This window comes from Podarcis bocagei (assembly GCF_964188305.1).
Source record: "Podarcis bocagei genome assembly, chromosome: 1".
Classification (NCBI taxonomy): Eukaryota; Metazoa; Chordata; class Lepidosauria; order Squamata; family Lacertidae; genus Podarcis; species Podarcis bocagei.
This window is the reverse complement of record NC_138125.1, coordinates 45,299,733-45,324,022: the sequence shown is the minus strand read 5'-3', so window position 1 is coordinate 45,324,022 and position 24,290 is coordinate 45,299,733. Positions and strand designations below refer to the sequence as shown.

The 24,290-nt window shown below is 44.7% G+C and overlaps 1 protein-coding gene across 3 annotated transcripts in view; it reads left to right on the top strand.

Moving 5' to 3' along the window:
* Positions 1 to 23,605, top strand: part of RPAP1 (RNA polymerase II associated protein 1) — a 48,040-nt gene extending 24,435 nt beyond the window's left edge. For all 3 annotated transcript variants that reach the window (XM_081207889.1, XM_081207890.1, XM_081207891.1), the window contains 15 exons: positions 76 to 243; positions 1,277 to 1,468; positions 2,708 to 2,842; positions 3,037 to 3,216; positions 4,568 to 4,725; positions 5,947 to 6,126; positions 11,489 to 11,690; positions 13,669 to 13,778; positions 14,654 to 14,849; positions 15,726 to 15,875; positions 16,724 to 16,866; positions 17,996 to 18,800; positions 20,068 to 20,244; positions 21,168 to 21,224; positions 22,413 to 23,605. In XM_081207889.1, coding sequence (XP_081064015.1) covers positions 76 to 243; positions 1,277 to 1,468; positions 2,708 to 2,842; positions 3,037 to 3,216; positions 4,568 to 4,725; positions 5,947 to 6,126; positions 11,489 to 11,690; positions 13,669 to 13,778; positions 14,654 to 14,849; positions 15,726 to 15,875; positions 16,724 to 16,866; positions 17,996 to 18,800; positions 20,068 to 20,244; positions 21,168 to 21,224; positions 22,413 to 22,568 — 3,009 coding nt within the window. In that variant the 3' untranslated portion in view covers positions 22,569 to 23,605. The remainder of the gene's footprint in view (positions 1 to 75; positions 244 to 1,276; positions 1,469 to 2,707; positions 2,843 to 3,036; positions 3,217 to 4,567; positions 4,726 to 5,946; positions 6,127 to 11,488; positions 11,691 to 13,668; positions 13,779 to 14,653; positions 14,850 to 15,725; positions 15,876 to 16,723; positions 16,867 to 17,995; positions 18,801 to 20,067; positions 20,245 to 21,167; positions 21,225 to 22,412) is intronic.
* Positions 23,606 to 24,290: the final 685 nt, after the last annotated feature.

Below are 24,290 nucleotides of genomic sequence, written 5' to 3'. Positions count from 1 at the left end.
TCTCTCTCTCTCTCTCTCTCTCTCTCTCTCTCTCTCTCTTTAACCTGACTTTGTCGTTGTGGTGTGTGTTTTCAGGCCAAGGCAGGGGAGTTTGCCTCCTCGCTGAAAGGAAGTGTCCTGCGTGTGCTGCTTGACGCTGGTTTCCTCTTTTTGCTCCGCTTCTCCTTGGATGACCCAGTGGATAATGTCGTTGCAGCCACTGTCCACGCCCTCCATGCGCTGCTTGTCTCTCCAGATGATGAGGTTTCTATCTGTAGAACCCAAGAATCCATGTAAAATAGTTTTGAGTGTTGGTATCAGTAGGGATAGATCTCCGTGTTATTAAGGGCTTCTGCCCCCTTCCGCTCAGTGGTGGGGCAGCTGCTTTGCATGTAGAAGGTCCCAGGTTCAATCTCCAGGCAGGGCTGGGAAACACTCTTGTCTGAAATCATGCAGAGCCACTCCCAAGTGTGGCCACATCTCCTTGTAGTGTGACTTACCACTGGTGGATAGAAAGTGGATAGAGCAATTGATGTGACTCTTAGCTTTGTGGCAGCAGACCACATTCCAGCGATCCACGTATTTTTCTCCAACCTTGCTATCCAGGCAAGCAAGGGGCGTTCTCATAGTTGAAGGACACATTCCAGCCAGGCAAAAAGCATTTAAGGAGAGTATGGAACAGGGCTGATGAGGGGTAAGACTTAGGGGCTGAGTTCCAAGGGCCAGAAAGAGAGGCATGGAGAGCCACATTTGGCCCCTGAGCCTGAGGCTCCCATCCTCTGGTGAGAGAGACTACTGAGTTAGATGGACCCGTCTCCCGACTCTGCATGAGGCAGCTTCCTCCTTGTGCATTAAATGGATCCTTTGCGTTTTCTGTTTCCGAAAGAAGCCCTTCTGTTTCCAGAAGAACAATTCTGGGTCCATGCCTTTAGAACTTGAACTTATTGTGAATATTTGTTTGCTTTTTTTGGTTTATTATTACATTCATGTCCTACCTTTAATCCAAGAAGCTGAAGGTGGTTCACACATTTCTCTCCTCTTCATTTTATCCTCGCAGCCGCCCTGTGAGGTAGGTTAGGCTGAGGGGCGGTGACTGGCTAAGTGGGCATTTGAACTCTGGTTTCTCAAGTCCCAGTGCTGCCTCTCACACCATTTATTCCAGTACTTCCTCTGGGAGGGCTCTTTCCAAGCCTTGCTATCGAAGACACTTAGGATTGGACATGAGAGCACCCTCTCCTGCTCCTTTTTCGACAGCTGTTCAGCAGGAACTAGCTTCTTATTTTTCACTTCCTTCCAGGAGTATCTGGACAAGACGTTTTCATGGTACCAGGGTATGACTGTCTACCCTTTTATCCCGAACGAGGGAGAAGAGGAGGTGGAGGAGGAAGATGAGAATGAGGAACAAAGTCCAACCCAGAAGGCACCAGGGAAAAGACCAAAGGATGAAAACAAACCAGATCCAGAAGTGGCACAATATGATGCCATAAAGGTAAAACCTCTAGTCACTTCCAGAATATTGTCAATAAAGCAGTATCTGTGTAAAAAACACACACACAAAACATACATACAGTGGTACCTCGGGTTAAGTACTTAATTCGTTCCAGAGGTCCGTTCTTAACCTGAAACTGTTCTTAACCTGAAGCACCACTTTAGCTAATGGGGCCTCCCGCTGCCGCTGTGCCGCCGGAGCACGATTTCTGTTCTCATCATGAAGCAAAGTTCTTAACCCGAGGTACTATTTCTGGGTTAGCGGAGTCTGTAACCTGAAGCGTATGTAACCTGAGGTACCACTGTATTGATATATTGCCCAGTGCTGCTTCACATGCAGACGATCCCAGGTTTCATTCCTGGCCGTCTTGTCAGGTAAAAGGCTAGCAAGCAATTGAAAACACTCTCTGTCTGAGACCCTGGAGAACTACAGCTGCTTAGAATAGACAGGTAACTGATGAGGTGAGTAAAAATGAGCCAAAGCTTGGGGCTCAAATGACAGACTAAACACTAAACTGAAGTTAAGCAGGAGCTAAGGCTGCACTAGAAAAGGGGACAGGCAAGCTTGCAAGCCTGGGTGATATCTGCACCCTCTTTCTGCCGAGGGCTAGTAACATTTTAGCCACACAGCAAATAGTGTAATAGGTTCATTACACTTGCCCAAGGACCTCTTCAACCAGACTTCCTCTTGCGCAAGTTCCACAACACTCTATGCCATGAGTCCCAGAAGATGTAATGGTGCATGTGAGGGAGCCTGGCAAAAGCCTCTGTATTGGCAACTTGCCGATCCAACTTGTTTCTCCCTCTGCCAGGGCAGAGTGCAATGGTGGTTTCACCCCCGATATACCGCCGAGTGAAGCTGTCATCACGGTCTCCTCTCAATACCAGTCCTGAGCGATATACAGTGGTACCTCGGGTTAAGTACTTAATTCGTTCTGGAGGTCCGTTCTTAACCTGAAACTGTTCTTAACCTGAAGCACCACTTTAGCTAATGGGGCCTCCTGCTGCCGCCACACCGCCAGAGCACGATTTCTCTTCTCAACCTGAAGTAAAGTTCTTAACCTGAAGCACTATTTCTGGTTTAGCAGAGTCTGTAACCTGAAGCGTATGTAACCTGAAGCATATGTAACCCGAGGTACCACTGTAATCTGTTACAGATTCATAGGTTGAAGTGGAAGTTTGCTGAGCCATAATTGGGGCTTTTGTATTAGACTTACAAAATCTTATTATTATCTCCAAGGGGCTGCTAAAGACCAAGATTCTTCAGCGCCTGAGATACATTCTGGAAGTAATGCGACCTGTGCCTTTGGTAGTCCTGGAGAGTCTAGACATCCTAACGCGCATAGCAAGGCACTCTACTGAAGCATGCAGTCGGGTAGGTACCTGTGTGTGTGTTCTCTGGGTCAGAGAAGATGCCAGTTGAGGGGGAAGAATAGAAATCATATAGGAATATTTCAGATTCCTTTGATATACTTGGCCAGATGGTTAATTTTTTTTACATTGCTGTACTGACAAATAAGTGGCCTTGTTCTGCTCTTAAATATTCTCTCTTAAATGTCTGTTTTGCAGATTCTGGATTGCCCTCGCCTGGTTGAGATGGTCATCAGAGAATTCCTCCCCACCCAGTGGAATCCAAGAGTAGCTGAAGCTGGGCAGTTGCTCACAAGCCTGCATGGAGTTCCATGCGCCACTGCCATGAAGCTAATGAGAGTCTTGGCATCTGGAGGGAGGAATGCGGCTGCCAGGCTGGTAAGGGCCTCTCCACTTAAGGTATTTAAACAGGGACAGAAGTTCAAAAGATGGTTGAGACAAAAAGAAGCCTGGTTACTGAGCCACCTGAGAAACAGTTTCTATCCAAATGCAATTTTGGTTTTAAACGCAGTGTAAGGTAGCCTTTATGTGAGTATATTGTATTCAATTATGGGGTATCAGAGTTTTTAGGGGCTATCCAGGCTGGGATAGCTGGGATAGCAGGCTTGTGGGTAGTGGCACCCGCCCTGTGGAACGCCCTCCCACCAGATGTCAAAGAGAAAAATAACTACCAAAACTTTTAGAAGACATCTGAAGGCAGCCCTGTTTAGGGAAGCTTTTAATGTTTTAAGGTTATTGTATTTTAGTGTTCTGATGGAAGCCGCCCAGAGTGGTTGGGGAAACCCAGCCAGTTGGGCGGGGTATAAATAAATAATAATAATAATAATAATTTTGAATGTCTGATGTAGATTTTTTCAATTTCGTTGTTCTGTATGGGACAATGGCAATAAAGATTATCGTATCGTACTCTATTTCCCCAGAGATGGCTGTTGGCATTCTCTATAGGTCCACACAGACACACATCAATTTTTGGTATAATGGAAACAAATCATGTGCTTGAAATAAGTAATGCTTGGGTTGCAGAGGGCAAGGAGAAAGTGGTTGAAGGACAGGCACTGAGCTGGGAAGGTTCAATGGCAAGGAAGTGCAATGGGAAGTAAGAAGAAAAGGAGTGCTCATTTTTAACGCCGCTTCCATTGATTTCCATGAAACTTTAAGACGGGGTAGAAGCAGTGGCAGGAGGTGGGGTGGTGGGGTAGCTGCTTACTGAAATGCAGAAGTGGCAGGACAAGGTGGTGGCAAGGTTGGGTGTGGTGCAGTTGCACTGGCAGAGCCAGTCTGGTGTGTTTGCACTGTGCCAGCCTCCCCACCTCCTCTCCTCTCTCCTCCTCTACTTCCCAGTAAGTAGCAGCAATAGGACTGACTGGAGGTCATGTGGCTGCCTCCGCTACACCAAGCCATCTGCTATTGGGTATGAGACCGGCTGACTCACTCCCAATGATCCATCTTGCCTAGCACGCTTCCCATAGCAGCCAACCAGTTGTACCCAGAAAGTCCACAAGTAAGGGATGCTAGCAACTGGTGTTCCGTAGTTCAGTGCATGTGATTGTGGATTTAACCATCATGGTCACCAGCCATTGACACTTCTATCCCTAATGGACTTGCCCGATCCCATTTTAAAGCCCTCTCCTCCAGTGGCTATCATTAGGTGTTCCTCCTCGGATCTCCGTATGGGTTACTCTCCCCTAAGGTCCTGCATCTTACTCTGCTGTCTGCTTCTTATTCACAGCTTAATAAGTTCGAACTGAAGAGTCGGCTGGGTCGCTTCGTAGCTGAAGATCCCAAAGACCTTCCCCTGAGGATAGAGGAAGCCATAAGGATGAACACTGAAGCTTTCTGCTTGTGGGCTGTGGCCACCGGCTACGGTCAGGCCTGTGATCTCTTTGGGTGTGTTTTCAGAATAAGGCACATCTTCTCCCTACCTGCCAAAAAAGAAAAACCCTTGCCCAGCTGCAGCATAGGAAACTTCTGCTCACCATCACCATCACTATGGTTGAGTGTGGTGCAATTGCACTGGCAGAGCCAGTCTTAGTGTGAACCATAGTGATGGCTCACCATAGTGGTTGATCTGCCATTCCCTTCTCCACCTGCGTATTGCATTCTTTCTTTTGCAGTAGGCAGGAGAGGAAGGAGCTTGTATAAACTGCAGCAGCGACTTGGCAGGAGAGAGGTATATCTCTCCCATGTCATCAAGAACATTAGAAGGCCACATCTGAGAAGATCACTAGGTTTTTTTTGCCCCTATTAATCTCTAAACCAGGATAGATAACAAGCGAAAAAACCCACTAATCTACACAGTTACCAGGGAAGTCAGTTTGACAAGAATCTAGGAAGCAAATAATGACTGTCTCTGAAATGGTCGCTTAGCCTCCTTTTCTGCAACATCCCCTGAATGAAGGAGGTTGGAATTGAGGTGAGGTATCTGTGGGCTCAGTCACTGGGCTTGTTAGCGAGGCCCGTATCTGAGGCTTGCAGATTTGAGGTCGCTCATTAGCAGGGAGAGGTGTTGACGCCTCTGGGCCAGCAGAAAATCCAGTTCTCCAGACTGGTTTTCACAAACCAGAATGGGTCCACTTTGTAATGGTTATGTATGCTCAAATGCTAGTTTTGTATCAGTGAGTGACACTAGGTGCAGCTGATCATTGCCACAAGAACTGATCCCTAAACAGCTGTATTCAAACCAGCAACCAAAGTAAATTGGTAATGAGTGATACTCTTTTCTGCAAAGTTGCCTTGTTTTACATCTTCACATTTTGGCATATAGGCTGTTCTGCCTGCCATGACCATGTAAGATGTTAATTCTCTTATCTTTACTGAGAAAGATGTTAAAAATGTAAGTAAGGTTGAAATGATGTCTTTCGGTTGCATAGGAAAATCCTCATTTCTATTCAAGCTTTATCTTTTCCTGCTTTAAAAAAATGAACTTTTGGTTCATTTTATCAAACGCTTTGAGAAGCAGGAAGCCTTTTCTCTGCAGAATATGGGTCAGTCACAAAGTCTTATGGGAATTTGGATTGTGCTGGGAGTAAACAAATTATTTGTAACAATGAGTCAATGTCCTGTGATTCCCCCCCCCCCCGCACCTCATACATTTTCTCCAATTTACAGGGATCTCTATCCTGTGCTAATGAAGATGGTCCCATCCCTGGCTCAATTGGCTGGTAGTTTTCAGGAGAACAACTCTCTATTTGAACTTTCTGTCCAGCGAGCTACAGCCATGGTGACGCTGCTTACTCAAGTGACACAGACGGCCGGCTGCAGGGCAGAACTGCAAGCCCAGCTTAGCAGGTATCGCCACCTTCTCTTGCCAGTCCTGTGTGTGTGTGTTTTCTAAAAAGGCACATTCTGCGGTAGCAACATGAGTTTGCATCACTCACCAGAATGCTTTTTTATTATTTATTTACTTGTAAAGGTTTTTGTTTGAATTTTTAAACCAGATGTCAAGACAGATTACAATATAATAAACAATATGCAAGTAATAATAGTTAAAGGAGATAAGAAATAGCAGGTATAACGTGAGGGAGATGATGAATTAACAACTTTGTAGTTTGAAAGCACGTCAAAGTGCAAGTAGATAAGTAGGTACCGCTCCGGTGGGAAGGTAAACGGCGTTTCCGTGCGCTGCTCTGGTTCGCCAGAAGCGGCTTAGTCATGCTGGCCACATGACCCAGAAGCTGTACACTGGCTCCCTCGGCCAATAAAGCGAGATGAGCGCCGCAACCCCAGAGTCGGTCAAGACTGGACCTCATGGTCAGGGGTCCCTTTACCTTTAATGTAAGTTACAATCACACCAAAGTCCCATCTAGTCCAGCATCTCAAGCAAAGGCCTATGGGAAACTCGCAAGTAAGACACGAGGGTATTGGCCCTCACCTGCTGTTCCCTAGATGCCAGTCATAGCTTCTGTTAGGATCCTGAAATTTCCTCTTTTTTGTCCTGTGCACTTTTTTATAATTTTTACTAAATTTTTCCAAATTACATTTCAAAAGATTCATTTAGACAACCTTAAATCAATGACTTCCCTGCTTCTCTTTCCTTGGTTCATTTTGCATACCACACATCCCTGCATATTTTACATGAACTAAACCATTCAGTAATCCATTATTACATCCATCAAAACACTGTTGAATTTATCTTAGTGCTACCAGCGTTTTTAAATGAACACAATTTTCACCCATATATTCAGTAAACATATTCCAGTCTTCCTTAAATGTATGTTCTTCTTGTTCTCTTATTCTCTATGTTAAATCTACAAGCTGTGCATATTCCATCAGTTTAAATTGCTATTCTTCTTTGCTTGGGACCTCGCTCGTTTTCCGTTTTTGGACTAGCAAAACATGGGCCACAGTAGTAGCATACATCTTTTTTGACACCTGGGAATTTCCCTCTGAATTATCCCTGACAGAAAGGGCTCTGGGGTTTTTTGGGGAAAGGTACTTTAAACCATTTTTTTTCAATTCATTGTATATCGTTTCCCAATACTTTTACCCTTTTACAAGTCCACTTTTTTGTCCAGTGCTCTGGTGTGAATCCTCGTGCCAGAGCGCTGGAGCAGAAGGCGCTTTGGTGTGTCCCTGTTGACGAGTGCCAGAGCACCTTCTGGTCTGGCGCTCTGGGACTACCCTGCACACGATCGCCAGAGCACCGGACTGGAAAGTGCTCCCCTCCTGACATCCTGATTTGGGGGACAAAAATATTGGGTGGTGTGGAAGTGGTATACAGCAGCCATTGATTTTAAAAAGCCTGCCCAAAAAAGAACAGCCTTCACAGAAGCCATCAAATGGTCATACGCTGCCTTTCATGCAGGGTCCCCATCAGACCCCAATTCATGCACTGAGCAGACTCAGTTCTGTGTAGCTTCAGCAAGGTTGCTGCATTATCTGCTTGAAAACCATTCCCTGCCTGTATGTGTGGATGTTTTTCTTCCACATAATGGCCTCTGTACTGTGTGCTGCTACATTCCAGCAATGCAAAAGTCAGAGGTAAACTTGCCCGTACCCGGCAAGCAAGAGGCGTTATCCCATATCAAAGAGACATTCCATCCAGGCAGAAGCATTTGCAAAGCCACAAGATAAACCACCCACAATATCAGGTTGTTTCAAAAGGGTAACTGAGCGAGGGAATGGGTTTGTGAGCGCAACCTTATTATTTGCCTTTATTCTTGTTTTTAGAGAAGTTTCATTTTGAACGAGAGCTGTGGCACTCCTGCTTCTAAGAATCGAGGGTGCCATCACATGTCAGCTTTCTGCAATGGCCAAATAACACTCGGCACTAAATGTAGGGTTTGTTGAAATTCTGCCGTTAAGTGCTTCCTTACAAAGAGAAACTAGCAGTTAGTGAATTGGCTCTCTCTGAAATATAGGTGAATCAATTTCTCTGGTTTTTCTTTCAAATGGGCCGTGCAGAATTCTCATCACTTGTTTTGGGAAAGTGGCACTTGAAGTGAAGGGCAGGAAAGGATTTTAAATGATGGGGGAGAGCCAGTTACCTTCAAAATGATGGGGTGGGTGGGGAAGAGAACAGGCTATTGTTTACAAAGCAGCTTTCCTAAATTATATCATATGCAGCCTGACATAGCCACATGCTTGTTCTGGTGTGAGATTATTATAGGCTTTTAAAACATAAGATGGCTGTTGAATATGTACAGATAAATAATAAATCCCGGGCACTTTTATGTGAAGCAAAGTGAAGATAATTTACCCATTCTTTTGTGTACAAAAATGAGTGAACACCACCACCATTGTTGGAAAATCGTTTTCGGGCTTTAAATGTGAAAAATATGGATGTTTTAATTTTTTTGTACTTAAGAGCTGTCTCTGTGTCCTGCTTGACATGGTCACTTTAAAAGCAGAATACAGACAAAGAGAGTCTAGGTGTAGGGTTAATTTACCGGAGGCTGTTTGCCTTTGAAAACTTTTGAGAGAGTACAACACATAACCAGACATGATGGAAGCTTCCTGGAGACAAAAAAATTGCTGTTCTGTGACTGAAAGTGGTATTGAAGTTTCTGTCCTTTTCATAACAGCTGTCTGCACGACTGGCGATGAGAATTGTGACAGAGCTTCTCTGGCTTTCTATAGTTGTGAGGAAGGTATTTATAAGGGTGGTGATGATACCTCGGTAAAAACTGATCACTTCGGCAAGTAAGGTTGTGACCATCAATGTTCTTTCAGCCCAGCAGTCTTGTCAGATTAATTGCCCTTCAAAGAGGCGTTCTAGTCTTCCCTGTGTGTGTCCTGCTTTAGTCCCCTATTTTTGTATCTCTTTTTCTTCCATTTCCCTCTTCTTAGGATGAGTGGGAGGAAATAATTAGACTTTGCTGAAGAGCAGTTGATTGTGGTATTCCCTAGGAATCCACTGCTGAGTCCAGCAAAACCCGAGATTTGTTCGTGCTGCAGCAGTGGAGGTTGGCAGTGAATTTGATTGAGAAGATAATCATTTGGGTGGGTGTAAATAAATACCTGGCTCAGTGAAAGAGGTTTCTCTGATGGGAGTGAGTGACAGGGGTGGGAGCACTTTGAAGGAAAGCATATGGGACTGGTAGGCTGCAGGGGCAAACCAAGGAAAAAACACTCCGCTAGAGGCGTAATGTGTCCAGCATCAGAGAAAAGTGCTGTTGCAGTATGAGAGCTGTTCTGTGTGAATTCGGCTTGTGTCCTGCATCCCGCAAATGGAACTCTCATCGCTGCAGACATAATGGGTTGAATCCCATTGTTCTCTTTTGCTTGTGGAGGGGCTTTAAAACTATTGTGTGCCTCTGCTAGTGGAAGAGGAAGGGAGGTGACTTTTGCCAGTTTCCCTTTGCAGCCCCCTGCACCCTCAGTAAATCTGCTCCAGAAGGTTGGATAACTTTCTAGAACAGAATGGAAGGTGATGCTGCAGCCTGCTGGGGTTATCAATGAAAATTAACCCCCGCTTCTGTTTGTGGTAACATCATCTGAATTGAAAGCTTTTCTGCGAGCCAAAGGGACACCTTTAGATTGAACCCAAGAATTATCAGTCGCATGAGTTTCTGTAATTAGGAATTGTAAACATTTTAAAGCAAGGATTTGACAACTAAGGTCGAGAGAAGAGTCTTTTTTTCCTTTTTGGATAAAAGTTATTAATTCCACGGATTTAAAAGTATAAGTTACTGTGCTGGAGGATAAGAGCTTATTTTCTGATCAAGTGCCACCCTTCCCGGGACCGGGAGTGATCCACGAGAGGAGCCTGCTGAGGAGTTACAGAAGATTTTGACAGCTGTCAAATTAGCTGTCAAAGTCGGAAAAAATAGAAAGCTTTGGTTTAGCCGGTTATATTGTTATAAGTTGTTGAAAATAAGAAAGGACTGAAACAAATTAACTTGATTTTTGGACTGGAAGTGAAAGGAATACTAAGTAACCAGAATCCCTCTAGAGGGGATTCACAGACATTACAAGAATGGAAATAGGTTGGAAAATACTGGCTGACTTGGATGAGGTTGTTTTTCTCATGGGAAAGCTGTGAAAGATGTACGAGCAAGGTCATGTTTTGTCTACAAGTCCTACAAAATTGAAGTCAACAGCAAATATATCTATTGAACTGGAAAAGGACTTGTAATTAGGAATCAAGTGATATCTGTGCACGTGTGAAGCGGCTCTTAATCTTTGATCAGCCAAGGGCCTTGACCATTTCCTATCTTAAATTAAAACAATAAATGAATGGATGAATTTATATTCTGCTTGTTTCGCAGTCTCTTGGCAGCTTGCAAAACATCAGTGAAAATATTACAGATGGCACAAAATTGACAAATATTAAAACTGCAACTTGATGAATCCTCTCCAGCCAAACAACTGCTGAAACCTTGCTTAGAAATAACACATTCTTGTTTCTTTTGCTCCCCTGTTCCCCATCTCTCAATTACTTGGAACAAGGTCATTTCAATTCTCATCCATAAGTGGAGCTTATGACTGTTATGTTGCTTTCCCCATTTGTACTAATACACTGAGTGGTGTGTTGTTGTTGTTGTTTGGTTATACTTACTCTCTGATTTTTATTTATAGTGCCATTATTGTTAGTTGCCCGGAGAACTTATCTGATATTCAACTTAGTTTTACTGAGAGGAGGCCCACTGAAATGAATGATCATGATTAAGTTAGGTTCACTCATTTTAGTAGGTCTGCTCTGATTAAACAGTTATTGGGTGGCATGTAAATATAGTTAGAGTTCAAATCCTGATTAATCCATGTAGTTTACTGGGTGACATGGGTCTGGTCTTCACCTCTCAGCTAACCTACCTGCCAGGGTTGTGAAGATACAATGGGGGGGGGCACCATGTATGCAGTGTGGACTCCTTGGGATATAAGTGTAGTAATAATTTAATAATAGATAAGATTAGGGCAAGGCACCAGTTCAGCTTGCTTGTGAAGCCATCTAGTTGTAGACATAATATAAACAATATAGACATAATATAAACAAGATATAAACAATACTCTCATGAGTAAAGTTTGTTCATTTATTTCATTCAGAATATCTACCACTTCTCAACAAAGCGTTAAATAGTAAAACCGGACAACAATGAAAGCATCCTAAAACATGTTCCACAGTCACTGAATCTTTTAGGCTGATCAGTCAGTTGGCATTAGCAGTTTGAAGCTTACCTCCCCCCTTCATGGTTTCTCTTTTCTGTTTCAGGAGTGATCCAGAAGGTGGTGGCCAGATTCCACCTTCGCCAGTCACCTGGAGTCAGGTATCGGGCTTCAGGCCCATCATTGAAATGCAACTGAAAGGATGCCTTGAACAAATAACCCAGCTGGAGATCTGGCAGGCACTGCAGCCCCTCACAACAGCTTATGTCCTTTACATGGCAGCCTATTACAGTCACTGCAATCAGCAGGTGAGGCCTGTGAAAACCAAAGAAGCGTCTCTTGCAACTGTCTGTTGGGTTGATGCCTTATTCCCCAGTGCAACTATCTGTCCGGACAAGGCTTGGAGTGCAGTCAAGGGAAGGAAGTCCAGTTGTCTTAACTGAAATGATACAGGTGCCTGTCTTCTGGGTTCCTTTGTAAATTCAGGTGAACCTTGCAGCTGGTCTCAGTGTCTTTCAGTCTTATAATTTGCCAAGCATGGTACCCTCCATATGTTGCTGGACCACAGTTCCCATCATTCCTGGCCACTGGACATCCTGGCTGGGGCTTATGGGAGTTGGAGTCCAACAACATCTGGAGGCCCTACCTTGGTTAACCTGGTTTTACTAGGATGACTCTGGACAGGATCAGCTTAATATATCTCTTCCCCCATTCATGGGGAGAGTGTCAAAAGCATCAGAAACTTTCTAAATCAAGTGGAAAAGATTTAGCAGTAGTTTTCAGCCCCTGTTGAAATGACCTTCAGGAGCTTTTCTGAAGCAACTTCCAGTCAAAAATTCTTTATGTAATCACCAAGCAAATGAAAATAATTTTGTTATTGATTATACTTGGATTGTTTGAGGCCTGACCATAGCCAGAGCCACATATGCATTCTGTAGCTGCATTCACACATGGCAGTAACCCATTGCTTGTCCAACAAGCCATGAGTAGACTCACCAACAAGCAAACAAGTCATGGGCTGTTTTTCCAGAACTTGATTTATTTTCCAGCTGTTCTTGTGTAATAGTTTTATAGCTTGGTGAGCATCTGGGGTGGGATGGCCAGACGCAGCTCCTTGTTTTGGACATGACACCAAATCATAGTTAAACAAGCTGTGGTTCATAAGCTTCACTTTAATTCATTCATTTTATGTTCTTAGTTTATGTGGGGGGGGGGGCGGATTACAAGTCTCCTTCTACATATCAAGTCTCAAAGGAATTTACAAACCATAAAAACAACTAAAATAGTTTTAGAAACCGTACAAAAAGCAAATAAAGATATGTGTTTGTTCTGTATTGTTTTCAAATTCGTTGCCAGAAAACAAATCATGGGTAGTCTTCAAACAAGCCATTGTTAACCTAAAGAAACTATGGATTAGCATTACGTGTGAACCAGGCTTGTGTCTGAGCACTTTTTCCATTCATCCAAAGCTTATCTAGAGCAGGAGGAGTACAGTGTGCATCTCTGTATTCCTCTGTTTTGTTTGATGTCACCCTTACAGCACAGGAAAGGAGGAAAAGCTCCTGTTTGGAAGGAGACAGTGGTAGTCAACTGTAGAGCATGAACAGGAAAGAACAGTTTCCTCCTTGCCAGTTGTTCAATATATTTTGACACTCTTGACCCAGTTCTAATTCCATACAGAAAAGTAGTGATTGATCTCTATATCTTGCAAGGAGCTGAATTAAAGAGTCCTGGATTTGCAAGGGCCTGTAAGGAGACTCTTCAGCTGTCCCACTTGAAGCATTAGGGCAGTTACACCAGCCCAGGAGTTCCCAAACTCCGGTCCATGGACCAGCAGTGGTTGCAAGCTTCATTCAGGTGGACAATGGCAGATCTCTTTTGATACAATGATAAACCTTGCAGCATCTAGCACATTCAACATACAATTGCTACAACAGGTAGAATAATTATTAAGTGATCTGCCAAGATGTCCTGCAATTTTCCTGTGAGGCAGGGAAAGAGACAATGAGTTTGATAACCACTACATTAGCCCCTTCTTGCTGTGCTCTTGCCTTGTACTCAAGTTCTTTAATAAAACATCCCTGGGCAAATATGTTTGGAGGCATTGATCATACATAATAAATCACTGTCCTGGACAATGTCATGAGGCAAAATCATGTGCCTGCAGCATCTTGAATTTAAAAAGGAAGGAAATCAATAGGTCTGACTCATGCACTGTATATGTTGTTGGCTTAAGTTCAGAGTTTTCACAAAAACGCCTTTTTCCTCCCGTTTCCCCCCTCACAGCCATCAGTAAACCCCATTGACTCCTTAGAGGAAGTGGAGCATCTGACATCAGCGCTGCTGCTGCCTCTCCTCAGCCAGCCAGTCATGCAGAACCTCTGGGAAATGCTCAGGTAAAATCTGTGCCCACGTCTGTTGCTGCTGCAGCAAGCCAACAAGCTTGTGTGACTAGTTGGTTGAGCATCTTGCAGCGGTGGTGCTGTGCTGTCATTCCTTGGGCAGCTGAAACAGTCCTGCTAGACGGACAGGGCTGTGCGTCTTCTTTCCTTCTGCTCCTGTCCCTATTTGTCTTTGGATCTCGCTCGTAAAGTCAGAGTAAATTATGCAACGTGGGCATACGTTTAACTGCATCATTTACACGGGTCACAGATTCCTGCTTTGTGGCACAGAATATTAGTTTGCCTTGGTGCAGAGGGTTCTTGATTCTTGCCAGGGTGTTACTTAATGGCCAGATCAAGGTGTGTGCTGGTGTTGGCAAATAGATCATGTGCGAAGTTAGGCATCTGCATACCTCTGGAGCACTTGCTTCCAGATAACGAGGGCAAGTTTGTCTGCTCTTCAAGAGGATAGTGTTGCACTGTACGTTCAGGATTGTGCTTTCTGCAGCCACCTATATGGCAAAGCTGAAGAAGCCAAGGAATGAAGGAGTCTGTTCACAAGGCACTCTGGGAGTGGTCTGTGGGGGTAGAGTCCCACTTTGTCCGACAAACCTAGCACATGAAACAAATCCCCAATTGGCCCTGGGCTGGTCAGCAGACCCCCACAGAACAGCATGTGGGGTCAAGTGGGGAATGCTTGCCTTGATGGTACTATTGTCTTAACATACCATTGAATTTCTCTCTTTAGCTGGCAACACTTTAATCACATGGATTTTTTTTTTTAATAAGTTGCTTTTTTCTCAGTAGTCATTGCCTTCTGAAGTATAACCTCTCTCTCTCTCTCTCTCTCTCTATCTATCTATCTATCTATCTATCTCTTTTCCACACAGGCCATGCTCTGCTGTGTGCAATCCTTTAACCTGTTCTCCAGCGCCAGAATCTCTCCCCAGCATCATTTCTCTGAGCTGCACTGGGGGCAAACCCCCAATGAGCCTTGCAGGCTCTAAATCGCCTTTCCCTTTCCTTACTGCCTTCCTGGTGCTTGTTGATAGCATCATCACCGTACACAAAGGGCTGGTTGGCAAGGTGAGCCCTCCTGGTGTTTTGTTCTGCTGTTCTTCAAGCCATTCCTGCTAGAGACATGCTCTGTTCCAAAAAAGAGAACAGAGGACACTTCCTGCATCTGAGAAGAAAGTGTAAACAGGACACTGTAACAGTGTTCCATTTATGTGTTTCAGGTAACCAGATGCAATAAAGCCAGGAGTTGGTTGAGCGAGCCCTGAAAGCCTAACCCTTGGGCATATGAGAGCCTGAAGTCTAGCCTTTAGGCATATAAACCCTCTTCAAGTTTTATAAAATTATAAGCATGTAGGAGGCATGAGGCTATGTGAACCACATGCAAAAACACACCCCGACTTGGCAAATTCTGTAGATGGTTTATAAGCGTGCTTGTGTACAAGCCTCCCTCCAATCTTGAACCCCAGTTGGAAACCAACCCTTACGAGGAATGGTTGAGGGAACTGAAGGAGCTGGGTATGTTTAGCTAGAAGAAGACAAGACTGAGAGATGACATAATAGCAATCTTCAAATATCTGAAGGGCTGTCACATGGAAGATGGAGCAAGCTTGTTTTCTCCTTCTGCAGATGGGTTGTTAAAAGTCTGAAAAGCCCCGGAGCAGGTAAAATTGACAGACTTGGTAAGAAAGAAGGAGCAGTAACCATAAATGATTACTTTTCCAGACAAATGGGCTCTTTTCCTATGTCTCTTAAAATGTGAATATAGCATGCATTGTTCTCTCCGGGGAAACCATCAGTTTTCAATTATCCCAGCAGACAATGAGAAGGATGTTGTAGTAGCTGAGCATATGAATGGCATTTCTATATGACAGAAAAAAACTAGCTAAAGGAGACTATCACCCTCTAGATTCAGGTAACTGACATTACCTTTTTTTTTTAACACAGTATGTCTCCATACTGGACGTGAAGGGTGTGACAGACTATCTGCTGCAGAGCTGGACTGCTGACCCGCCTTCTATAACTCCTTCCTCTGCTTGGCTCTTGAGCCATGAGTACCACTTTCAATATTACGTGCTTTCACTGGCTCAGAAAGTAGTAAGCTCTTTGTATCCATCTTCACTTCTGGTTTGCTTAGCCCACCCATCACCAGCCTAGAGCCCTCGAGATGTGTTTTACTACAGCACATGCTGGTTGTGACCGATGGGAGTTGTAGTCCAAAACATCTGAGGAACACCAGTGTGGCTTTGCCCATGTACTTATTACAGAACCTTCTGGGAAGGGGGCATAGTGAATGAGGCTGTGGTTCCTCAATAGAATTTGGCACCTACTGATTCACTTTGCAATGTTCCCCACTCTCCATTCCCCACCTTTGATAATGAAATGGACAAAAGAAGCCAATAGGTGTTTTTCCCCCACCTCCCATCCCAATTTGCCACCCATAAAGAAAACATACTGCATTATCTTAGCAGTCTGCAGAGACCTAAAGCTGTCTGCTTCTACTCCCACCCACTCCCTTGCCACCCAAACATGAGCAGGAGACTATCTGAAGGGACTTATGGGTTGTGGGAAAGTTGGGGGTTGTGCCATGTGTAGTCATTCACCATAAGGTGAAACTGGCTGAAAATCTGAGTGATCTACTGTGTAAAGCCCAGATTTTGGCCAACCGAAGTATCTGCCTTAACTTGTCTCCCACCACGTTGCATAAACACCATGCAGAGTTGCACTGTGTTGCACTGATTCGCAGACTTCATGGTGAAAAGCCAATGTGTAGGAGGATATCTTCTGAGGTTGTTCATCAGTATAAAAAAACTGCCTACTCTTGCAGGCATAGAACATCTCCCTTTATTCCTGCCCCTGCCCTGTGTCATATCATGACCCGTATATCTGTATCAATGCGCATGGCTGCAACATTTTCACATGCTGGATTTTTGTTTCCTGTGCAGGCAGGTACTTGTCCGGATTACAGCCAGCATGCTTCACTCCATCACTGCGTTGCCATGGCATTGTTAAGCCGTTTGTTGCCAGGCAGTGAGCACCTGGCTCATGAACTCCTATTGGGCCTTGTTTTCAATGCAAAACTGATTCCGTAAGTTCCACTCCCTCTTTCCACCTCTTCCCCATCGCTCCCCTTGAGTAACCCTTCCAAAGATGAGGATGTGGAGAAACTGTTTTGGAAAAAAGGAAAGAGAGATTTACAGAGCTTTAGTTTCAGTAACCTACTGAGGAGCCTGTTCTAGGTTTCCTTGCAATGGGAGTTGAAGACATAAAACGAGTCTTGCTGGATGTTACTAAAAGTGTGTTTAGATCATAAGCAGATGCTTATGACAAGCAGGACACAACTATCTTACCATTCTGTTCCTCTTTGATCCCCAACAATTGATATTCCGAGGCACACCGTCTCTGATCCTGGAGATAATATATAGCCATCATGACTAATACTTGTGCTGTCTACATAGCTGAAGAAACATTTTGATTCAGCTCCATGGCCCTGAAGGACAAAGGGTGACTTCTTGCTCTTCTCTGCACCAGCTGTGAAGCCTTTTAAATCTCCATGCCATCTTTATTGCTTTTCCACTTGTAACTGCTGAAATGGGAATTGCCATGTGTTCAGACCATTTCCCTTTCAATATATTCCTCATCCCAAAAATAAGTTATTAAATTTCACTATGTTGAGGCTGCTTATAGTCATGAGAAAAGGAATTGAATGTTTGAATCTCCTTGGAAACATGGATTCCCACGTATAAAAACGATCGGTGGCCTCCAATTTCCATCATCCCTGGCCATTGGTTGGCTGTGGTTGCTGGGAGTTAGAGTCCAGCAACATCAAGATGGGGAAGGGTGCTGTAAGCTATGATAATGAGTGCTACACACTCAGAGGCCCTTTCTACAGCCAGGAATCCCCTTTATACCCCTTTCTGAGCTGCCCTAGCTATTCCTGGAGGTGCATTTATTCTAGCAATCTTCTCTCTGTTCTGTTCCAGCTAGGCACTTCATACATACTTATAAACAGCACCTGCCACACTGTAGAATATATTTCCTTAGGGCAGCGCCCTGGAGTCACGCTGCATCTTTGTTTGTGAAAACGTAGATCATAAGACTGTTGGGGATTACTCTTGTGCTGTAGGAAATAGATAAGCAAATAGCAAATATCATTGCATTAATCAAGAAAGCATTGGCATTCATCACCTGTCTTCCCCCCCCTCTCTTTTGTACAGGGAAGGCAAATCAGGGGGGCCAGAAGCTGCTGATTTCTCAGACCTCCTGCACTTGAGCTCAAAGGCGAAGCCAGCACAGCCAGGCTCAGCCGCTGCTGTTCCTCCCCTCCCTAGTCGTGGTGCCTTACTGGAGGAAGCATACCAGCATCTCCCGCAGATCCAGGCCTGCTACCTCTCTCACTTTGCTTACTTGGAGCCCGCCCTTGTTCGTTCCAGAGATGTTTACCAAGGACGAACACACTTAATCCAATCCATGATTCTTCCTGAGGTCAAAGGGCCAATCCTGCCTTCCGATTGGCCGTTCCTTCCTCTCATCAACCTCTATAACAGTGTGACTGGTGCAGAAACCCGGTGGGCTGGGCTGAGTTCTCTCCCACTGGATCTTGTGCGCACAGTGACTCAGAACCTGCAGTGGGTCCTCTTGCTGGAGACGTGGAGAGCCAGGGTCCTTCAGGGCATCTCGGCGGCAGCCAAACTTGCAAGGCTTATGTGTGTCTTCCTCACGGGCAGCGACTTGTTCCTGGAAGGGCCTGTCCATTGCTACACAGCTGCTCTCCTCTCCCTCTACTGCCAGCCCAAAGTCCTGGATTCCTTGAACTTGGATGCTCCCCTCCCTGGCTTAGCTTCTTTCCATGACCTCTACATCAACCTCCTTGAACAGTTTGAAGGAGTCTCCTTTGGAGACCCACTCTTTGGCATCTTCGTGCTTCTTCCTCTGCAGAGGCGGTTTAGTGTGCAGCTAAGGATGGCTGTCTTTGGAGAGCATGTGAGCACCTTGAGGGCGCTGGGAGTTCCACTCCAGCAGGTAGGTCTCCCCAAGATAAGGCCGGTTTGTTTTGGGGTAGGGGTGGACTTTGGGGAGTGGGAAGCCAGCTCAAGAAAGCCCTGCTGGATCAGACTTAAGGCCCATTTAGTCCAGCATCTTGTTCTCCCTGTGGCCAACAAGATGTCTATGAAAACCTCACAAACAGCACATGAGCGTAGCAAAACTCTCTACTTGTAATCCCCAGCAAAGCTGTCATGAGCAGTAGCCATTGATAACACTTTATGAATGTGTCTGACACTCTGATAAATCCATCCACCTTGGTGATCCTCACTACATCTTTAGGTTTAGCTATGTGCTGCGTGAATAAGTACTTCCTTTTACCTGCCCTGAATCTTCCATGTCCCTGTATTCTAGTACTATGAGAGAGGGAAGGAAGGAAACGTATAAGGAGGCAGAAGTAGCTGGCAGGATTAGGGGGAGCATAATTCTGTTCCCCACTAAGGATGGACTGAGCAGCCTAATTCCCTCTCCACTTTTAGTTTTGCTGGAGCTCAGTTTGTCAGTTTGCATTTCTTGGTTCAGTATTGTTGCAGTATTGATCTGATGTGTAGAGATCTTTTCTCTTCTAATTAATTCAAGAGGGTTCTGAAAACTTCTCTGTGTGAAAGAAACGAGCAGAAGGTTCATGGTGTTTGGGTAATTCCTTCAGAGAAGCTGAGTACAGCTGGTTTAAACTGGTTCTGTTATCTCTTCTGTCAAGGTCATGCTGACTGTAAAAGTAAGGCCAGAAGGAGCCTGGGTTTCACTTTCTATCTCTTTTCCTTCTGGTGTGGTGTTTTGTACATAGTATAACTTATTGTAAGTTTCAGTTAAGTCTGCTGCAACCGGACTTCTTATGGACAGTGCCAATCCTGAACGTATTGGATTTGTGACCATTATGCTCATTTGCCTTCAGCAGCAGTAACGCTCTGCTGGATGAAATATTAATTGCCTCTGGTCTATTTTGGGGAAATCCTGCAATGTGTTTAAGTTTTTACTCTGCTAACTATATGATGGAATCTGCTCTGGATCAATATTGAGTAGAATTACATGACACAGTCACAAGTCTGTTCCATCCTATCTTGCGTGCCTGAACAAATGCATGAAGAGTCTGCGGTTAAATTTTACACACTCTTCATGTACAATTATTATTGTGTGTGTGTGTGTACAATAAATGTGTTTCGGTGTATTTTTCTATAAAATATACTTTTTTGAAAACATAAAATACATATTTTTGAGTGGTGTTGCTTTCTTGGTTTTGTTGCAGTTTCCTGTGTCTCTGGAGCGATACCTTTCCCCTGCTGAAGACAACCTGAACCTCCTCCGGCAGTACTTCCAGACCTTGGTCACAGGGACCTTGCGACAGAACTGGTGCCCTGTACTTTATGTGGTTGCTGTGGCCCATGTCAACAGCTTCATTTTCTCACAGGATAACACCACACAGGTATGCAATCATCTTTTAAAGTCTGGCCTTGGTGCATCCTGTTCTTCTACCAAGCTGGTTGTGTGATGCACACAGTTCCTTCCTGTTATGTTTTGATGCTCTGTCTCAGTTGGTTATGTGAAAAGCATGCCAGCTGTTAGGAGGGAGGATCTGGATGAATGTCTTGTCCTGGGCTGTCATTGCGGACCTGGGATTTTTAGAGACAACAGAAATAGCCTGTGGCATCGTTGTTGGGTTGCCTTTTGAAGACAATATGGAAATTTCCATTTGTCCAGGGTGCTCCACTCCTGCCCACCTGCTTGTAGGAGAAGCGTGTGAGCTGCTTCACACTGTGTTTTTGAGAAATGCTTTAATTCCCTGCTCAAGAGATTGACTCCTGCTGCCTTTGCTGCACATTCCTGTTCCCTGCTGGGAACAGGGCACCCAGCCAGTGCAGGATTAAATCCTCTCCTCCTGCCCACCAGCTGATGTCAACAGTAATGTCAGCTGATGGGTGAGCAGTTGTAGTTTGGGGGAAATGGTCTCCTGGACCAAACTAGAACCTCTGGTGGTTCAAGGTTGGCCCACATTCTAAGGCATGCTTTGGCTTAGAGTGAAGTGTGAGCCAGACCACTGAATCCTCACTAGGTCTATCAGGTCACTTGTCATGCATGCCAGCAGAAAGCTGATTTGCCAAGAAACTTAATTCAGAAAGAGCAGCCCAAGAAACAAGATGTATCTGCATGGGTTCTTCTGAGCTCACTAAACTCTTGAAGAAAAGGTTGCTATATAGGATATAGAGATTTTGGCTCTTGCATGTTCATTGTTGCCTGTGATGGCCAACAATTCCCTTGGGGATTCTGAAGAGTTGGATTCCTTTCTCTTAGAAAAGCAACTATAATAAGTTTAACATTTATTTTATTTTATTGGTACTTTTATCTCAGGAGGCTGATGTGGCCCGAAAAAGCATGCTCCAGAGGACTTGGCTCTTGGCTGATGAGGTAGGCACCCTGCAGCTGGCTCTCAAAACCAGTCCTCGTAATGCTACAAAAGAGAGTTTTGTGGCGTGATGAATTTTCACAGTGCTCCCAACGTCTCTATGGGTTGTTTGGCTGAGACACATTAGTTCAGCCCATTGCCTCACTGCAAACAATTGCTCTGGTTTCTCTCCTGAGTCTTCTTGCGCAGCAGCACAAAGGACACATCATTTCCATAGGAATGGAGGGATGTTGATCATGCAAACTGTTGAACACCCTTCTTACAATCGCAGTTTAGCATTAAAATGCCCAACTAAGAAGCAAGCCCCGATTCTATATGGTATGTGACAGAGCACATTTTATTGTGTGGCCAGTTGGGTAATTTTCTGAAAGGCAGGCTGTTGGGTGAGGAATATTTCTGCACTGGAGCAGTTAAATGGAGGAAGTTCAAACCTAACCTCAGCCACCAATTCACTAGAGACTTAGGCAATCCGCTAAATGTGATTGGGAGATTCAGCAAGCACTATTGTAAGCTGATAGCTAGGAATCTTGTTTCCCCTTCATAACAAGCATTAAAACTTACAGCACAGTTCAAACAATAACTCTGTTTGCAGCTGAGGTACCAGCAACCTAATACTGACGCGCAGCGTAAATTAATAATGCAGAGTTTTAAACTGAAAGAATAAGAACTTTACTGAGTTAAAATAAACTTCTTCATAAACAACATGGTTCAAAACAGTTTGACTGAGATTACATACTGACTCTGCTCACAACTGAGGCAGACTGACTCTGACTGAAATCTTACAGAGAACACAGAGAGAAAATGGCTGCTAAGTCACATGTCAGAGTGACTCAACAGTTAGCAGTTAGGCCTGAATAACTTTAGTAGGCCCAAATGATTGTGCAGTCCCAGCACTTCCCAGCCTGCTTTGCTGCTTCTGCTGTCATGTGTCTTTGTCACATGACAAATACTGCAGGCGTTGCAACAGTATTAAGGTGCAAATTTCCCCAGAACAGATGTGCTAATAGTATGAACATCATGTGTTTGGGCTGCAGCATCTGAGTGATTACTGCTTAGTTCCCTTGTGCTCCTTATGCTTTCCCGTAAGAGAAAAAGCATAGCCTGGAATGGCCCATATCTCCAGGGTTTGAGCCATATCGGGGAAACCGCTTTTCTTTCATTCACCCTCTGCTTCCTCCTACACTCTTCAGGTACTCAAGCGACATCTTCTCTACTATAAATTGCCAAATAAAGAGAGCCCGGTGGGCTTTGACCTTTATGAGCAGCTTCCCACCATTCGTCTGAAATACCTGAACACCGTGACTAAGAAGCAGCCCAAGGAGGAGCCATTCACATCAGATTTGTAGAGAAGAACCTCAGCAGCTGACAGTGGGGAAGTAGGGGGAGGGAGCAGCAGCTCTAAGACTGGAGAGGAGGCCGATCACCCTCCTGGTCTCTTGCCTTTCCTGAGGAGCATGACAAGAAGGGATCTGCGCTGTCGGCCTGGCTTGGCCTTGGCATAGTTTCCGTGAAAGTGGCTTGACTCTTCATGATGGAAGAAATTGGACAAGCAAGTGTTTCCGCCAAGATGAAAGACAAATGATTTTAGGAAAAAAATAAAAGGTGATGCAAATGTGAGATGCCGGTAGGATTATTGGCATCTTTTACTAGAAGACAGAAAGGCTTAATTTGCTCGTAGCACGTGGTGAAATGTACAGTGGTACCTCGGGTTACATACGCTTCAGGTTACAGACTCCGCTAACCCAGAAATATTACCTCCGGTTAAGAACTTTCTTCAGCATGAGAACAGAAATCGTGCTCCGGCGGCACATCGGCAGCAGCAGGCGGCCCCATTAGCTAAAGTGGTGCTTCAGGTTAAGAACAGTTTCAGGTTAAGAACGGACCTCCGGAACGAATTACGTTTGTAACCAGAGGTACTACTGTACCTGGAATGTTAAGTCTTATGGTTTGGCTGGAAGGCTGTAACGCAGCACTGGATTTAGGGTGGAGCGGGTGGTTCCTGCGCACAGGGCGCTGAGCCAAGGGGGTGCAAAATAGAGAAGATTCATAATTGAGAAGATCCATTTGGGGATGCCAAATTTTGGCCTCATGCAGGGCACTGAAAGATTACCAAAGTCTGTCCCTGCTGCAATGACTGGGGTAGAAATATCTGGGAAAAGTGGGAACTGATTCACCAGAATTGTTCATGGGATAGTGATTTGAACAAGCTGTTGAGTCCTGCAGCTGTTCTGCGCCTGACACATCTCAGGAAACAACATTAGACGTTTCCATCTCTGTGCAAAGCCACCTGTTCCCTCCACCCCCAATCTCTCCGCATTAGCTGTTTTTCTCTCTCTTTGTTTTTCTAACCATATTATATTTAATAAAGTTATCTTTCGCATAACAGGATGTTTTGGCAGCTGCTACAACTCCCCAAATCAAAAGAAGAAGAATGTGGTTGGTGGAACTTAATAAATCTGAAGGCATGCTCAGGGATCTGTAGGGGACACACTGGGGCATGCAAACCCAAAGGGAGTCTGGGCTTGTTCCCATCACAGCTAGTTTTCTGTGATGTCCAAACTCAGCCACTGTTTGAGTGACAAGGCCATCTAATCACACTTCCTGTGATTAGGAAGCGATTACCATTGCCCTGTTTTTTTTTTGCCAGGGCAACCTAAAGCAACATACAACAATAAATGAATAACATACATTGAAACCCTCATAAAACACAGAAAAATCGTAAGACACATTCTTATTTTTAAAAGATAGGATTTAAAACCCCATTCATTAAAGGAGGCCATAGATAATGAATAGCCAAATGTTGCCGGGGGGGGGGGGAGTTTTTGTCTGGCGCATAGATACGTAACAGTGAGACTCCCTAGGGAAAACACTGCAGTCCAAAACATCTGAAGGCCACTGTGTTGGCTACCAGCTGCTACAAGTTTTCTTGCAAACTACAGTAGTGACAAGTCACAAATGGGAGGCAGAGTACCAGAGCCTGCAGCAGCTCACAGGAGGAAGCAAGATGAGATTTTTGAGGGATGCTTCCTCTCTGCAAGATCCTTTGCCATGTTGGAAATGCAGTCCCT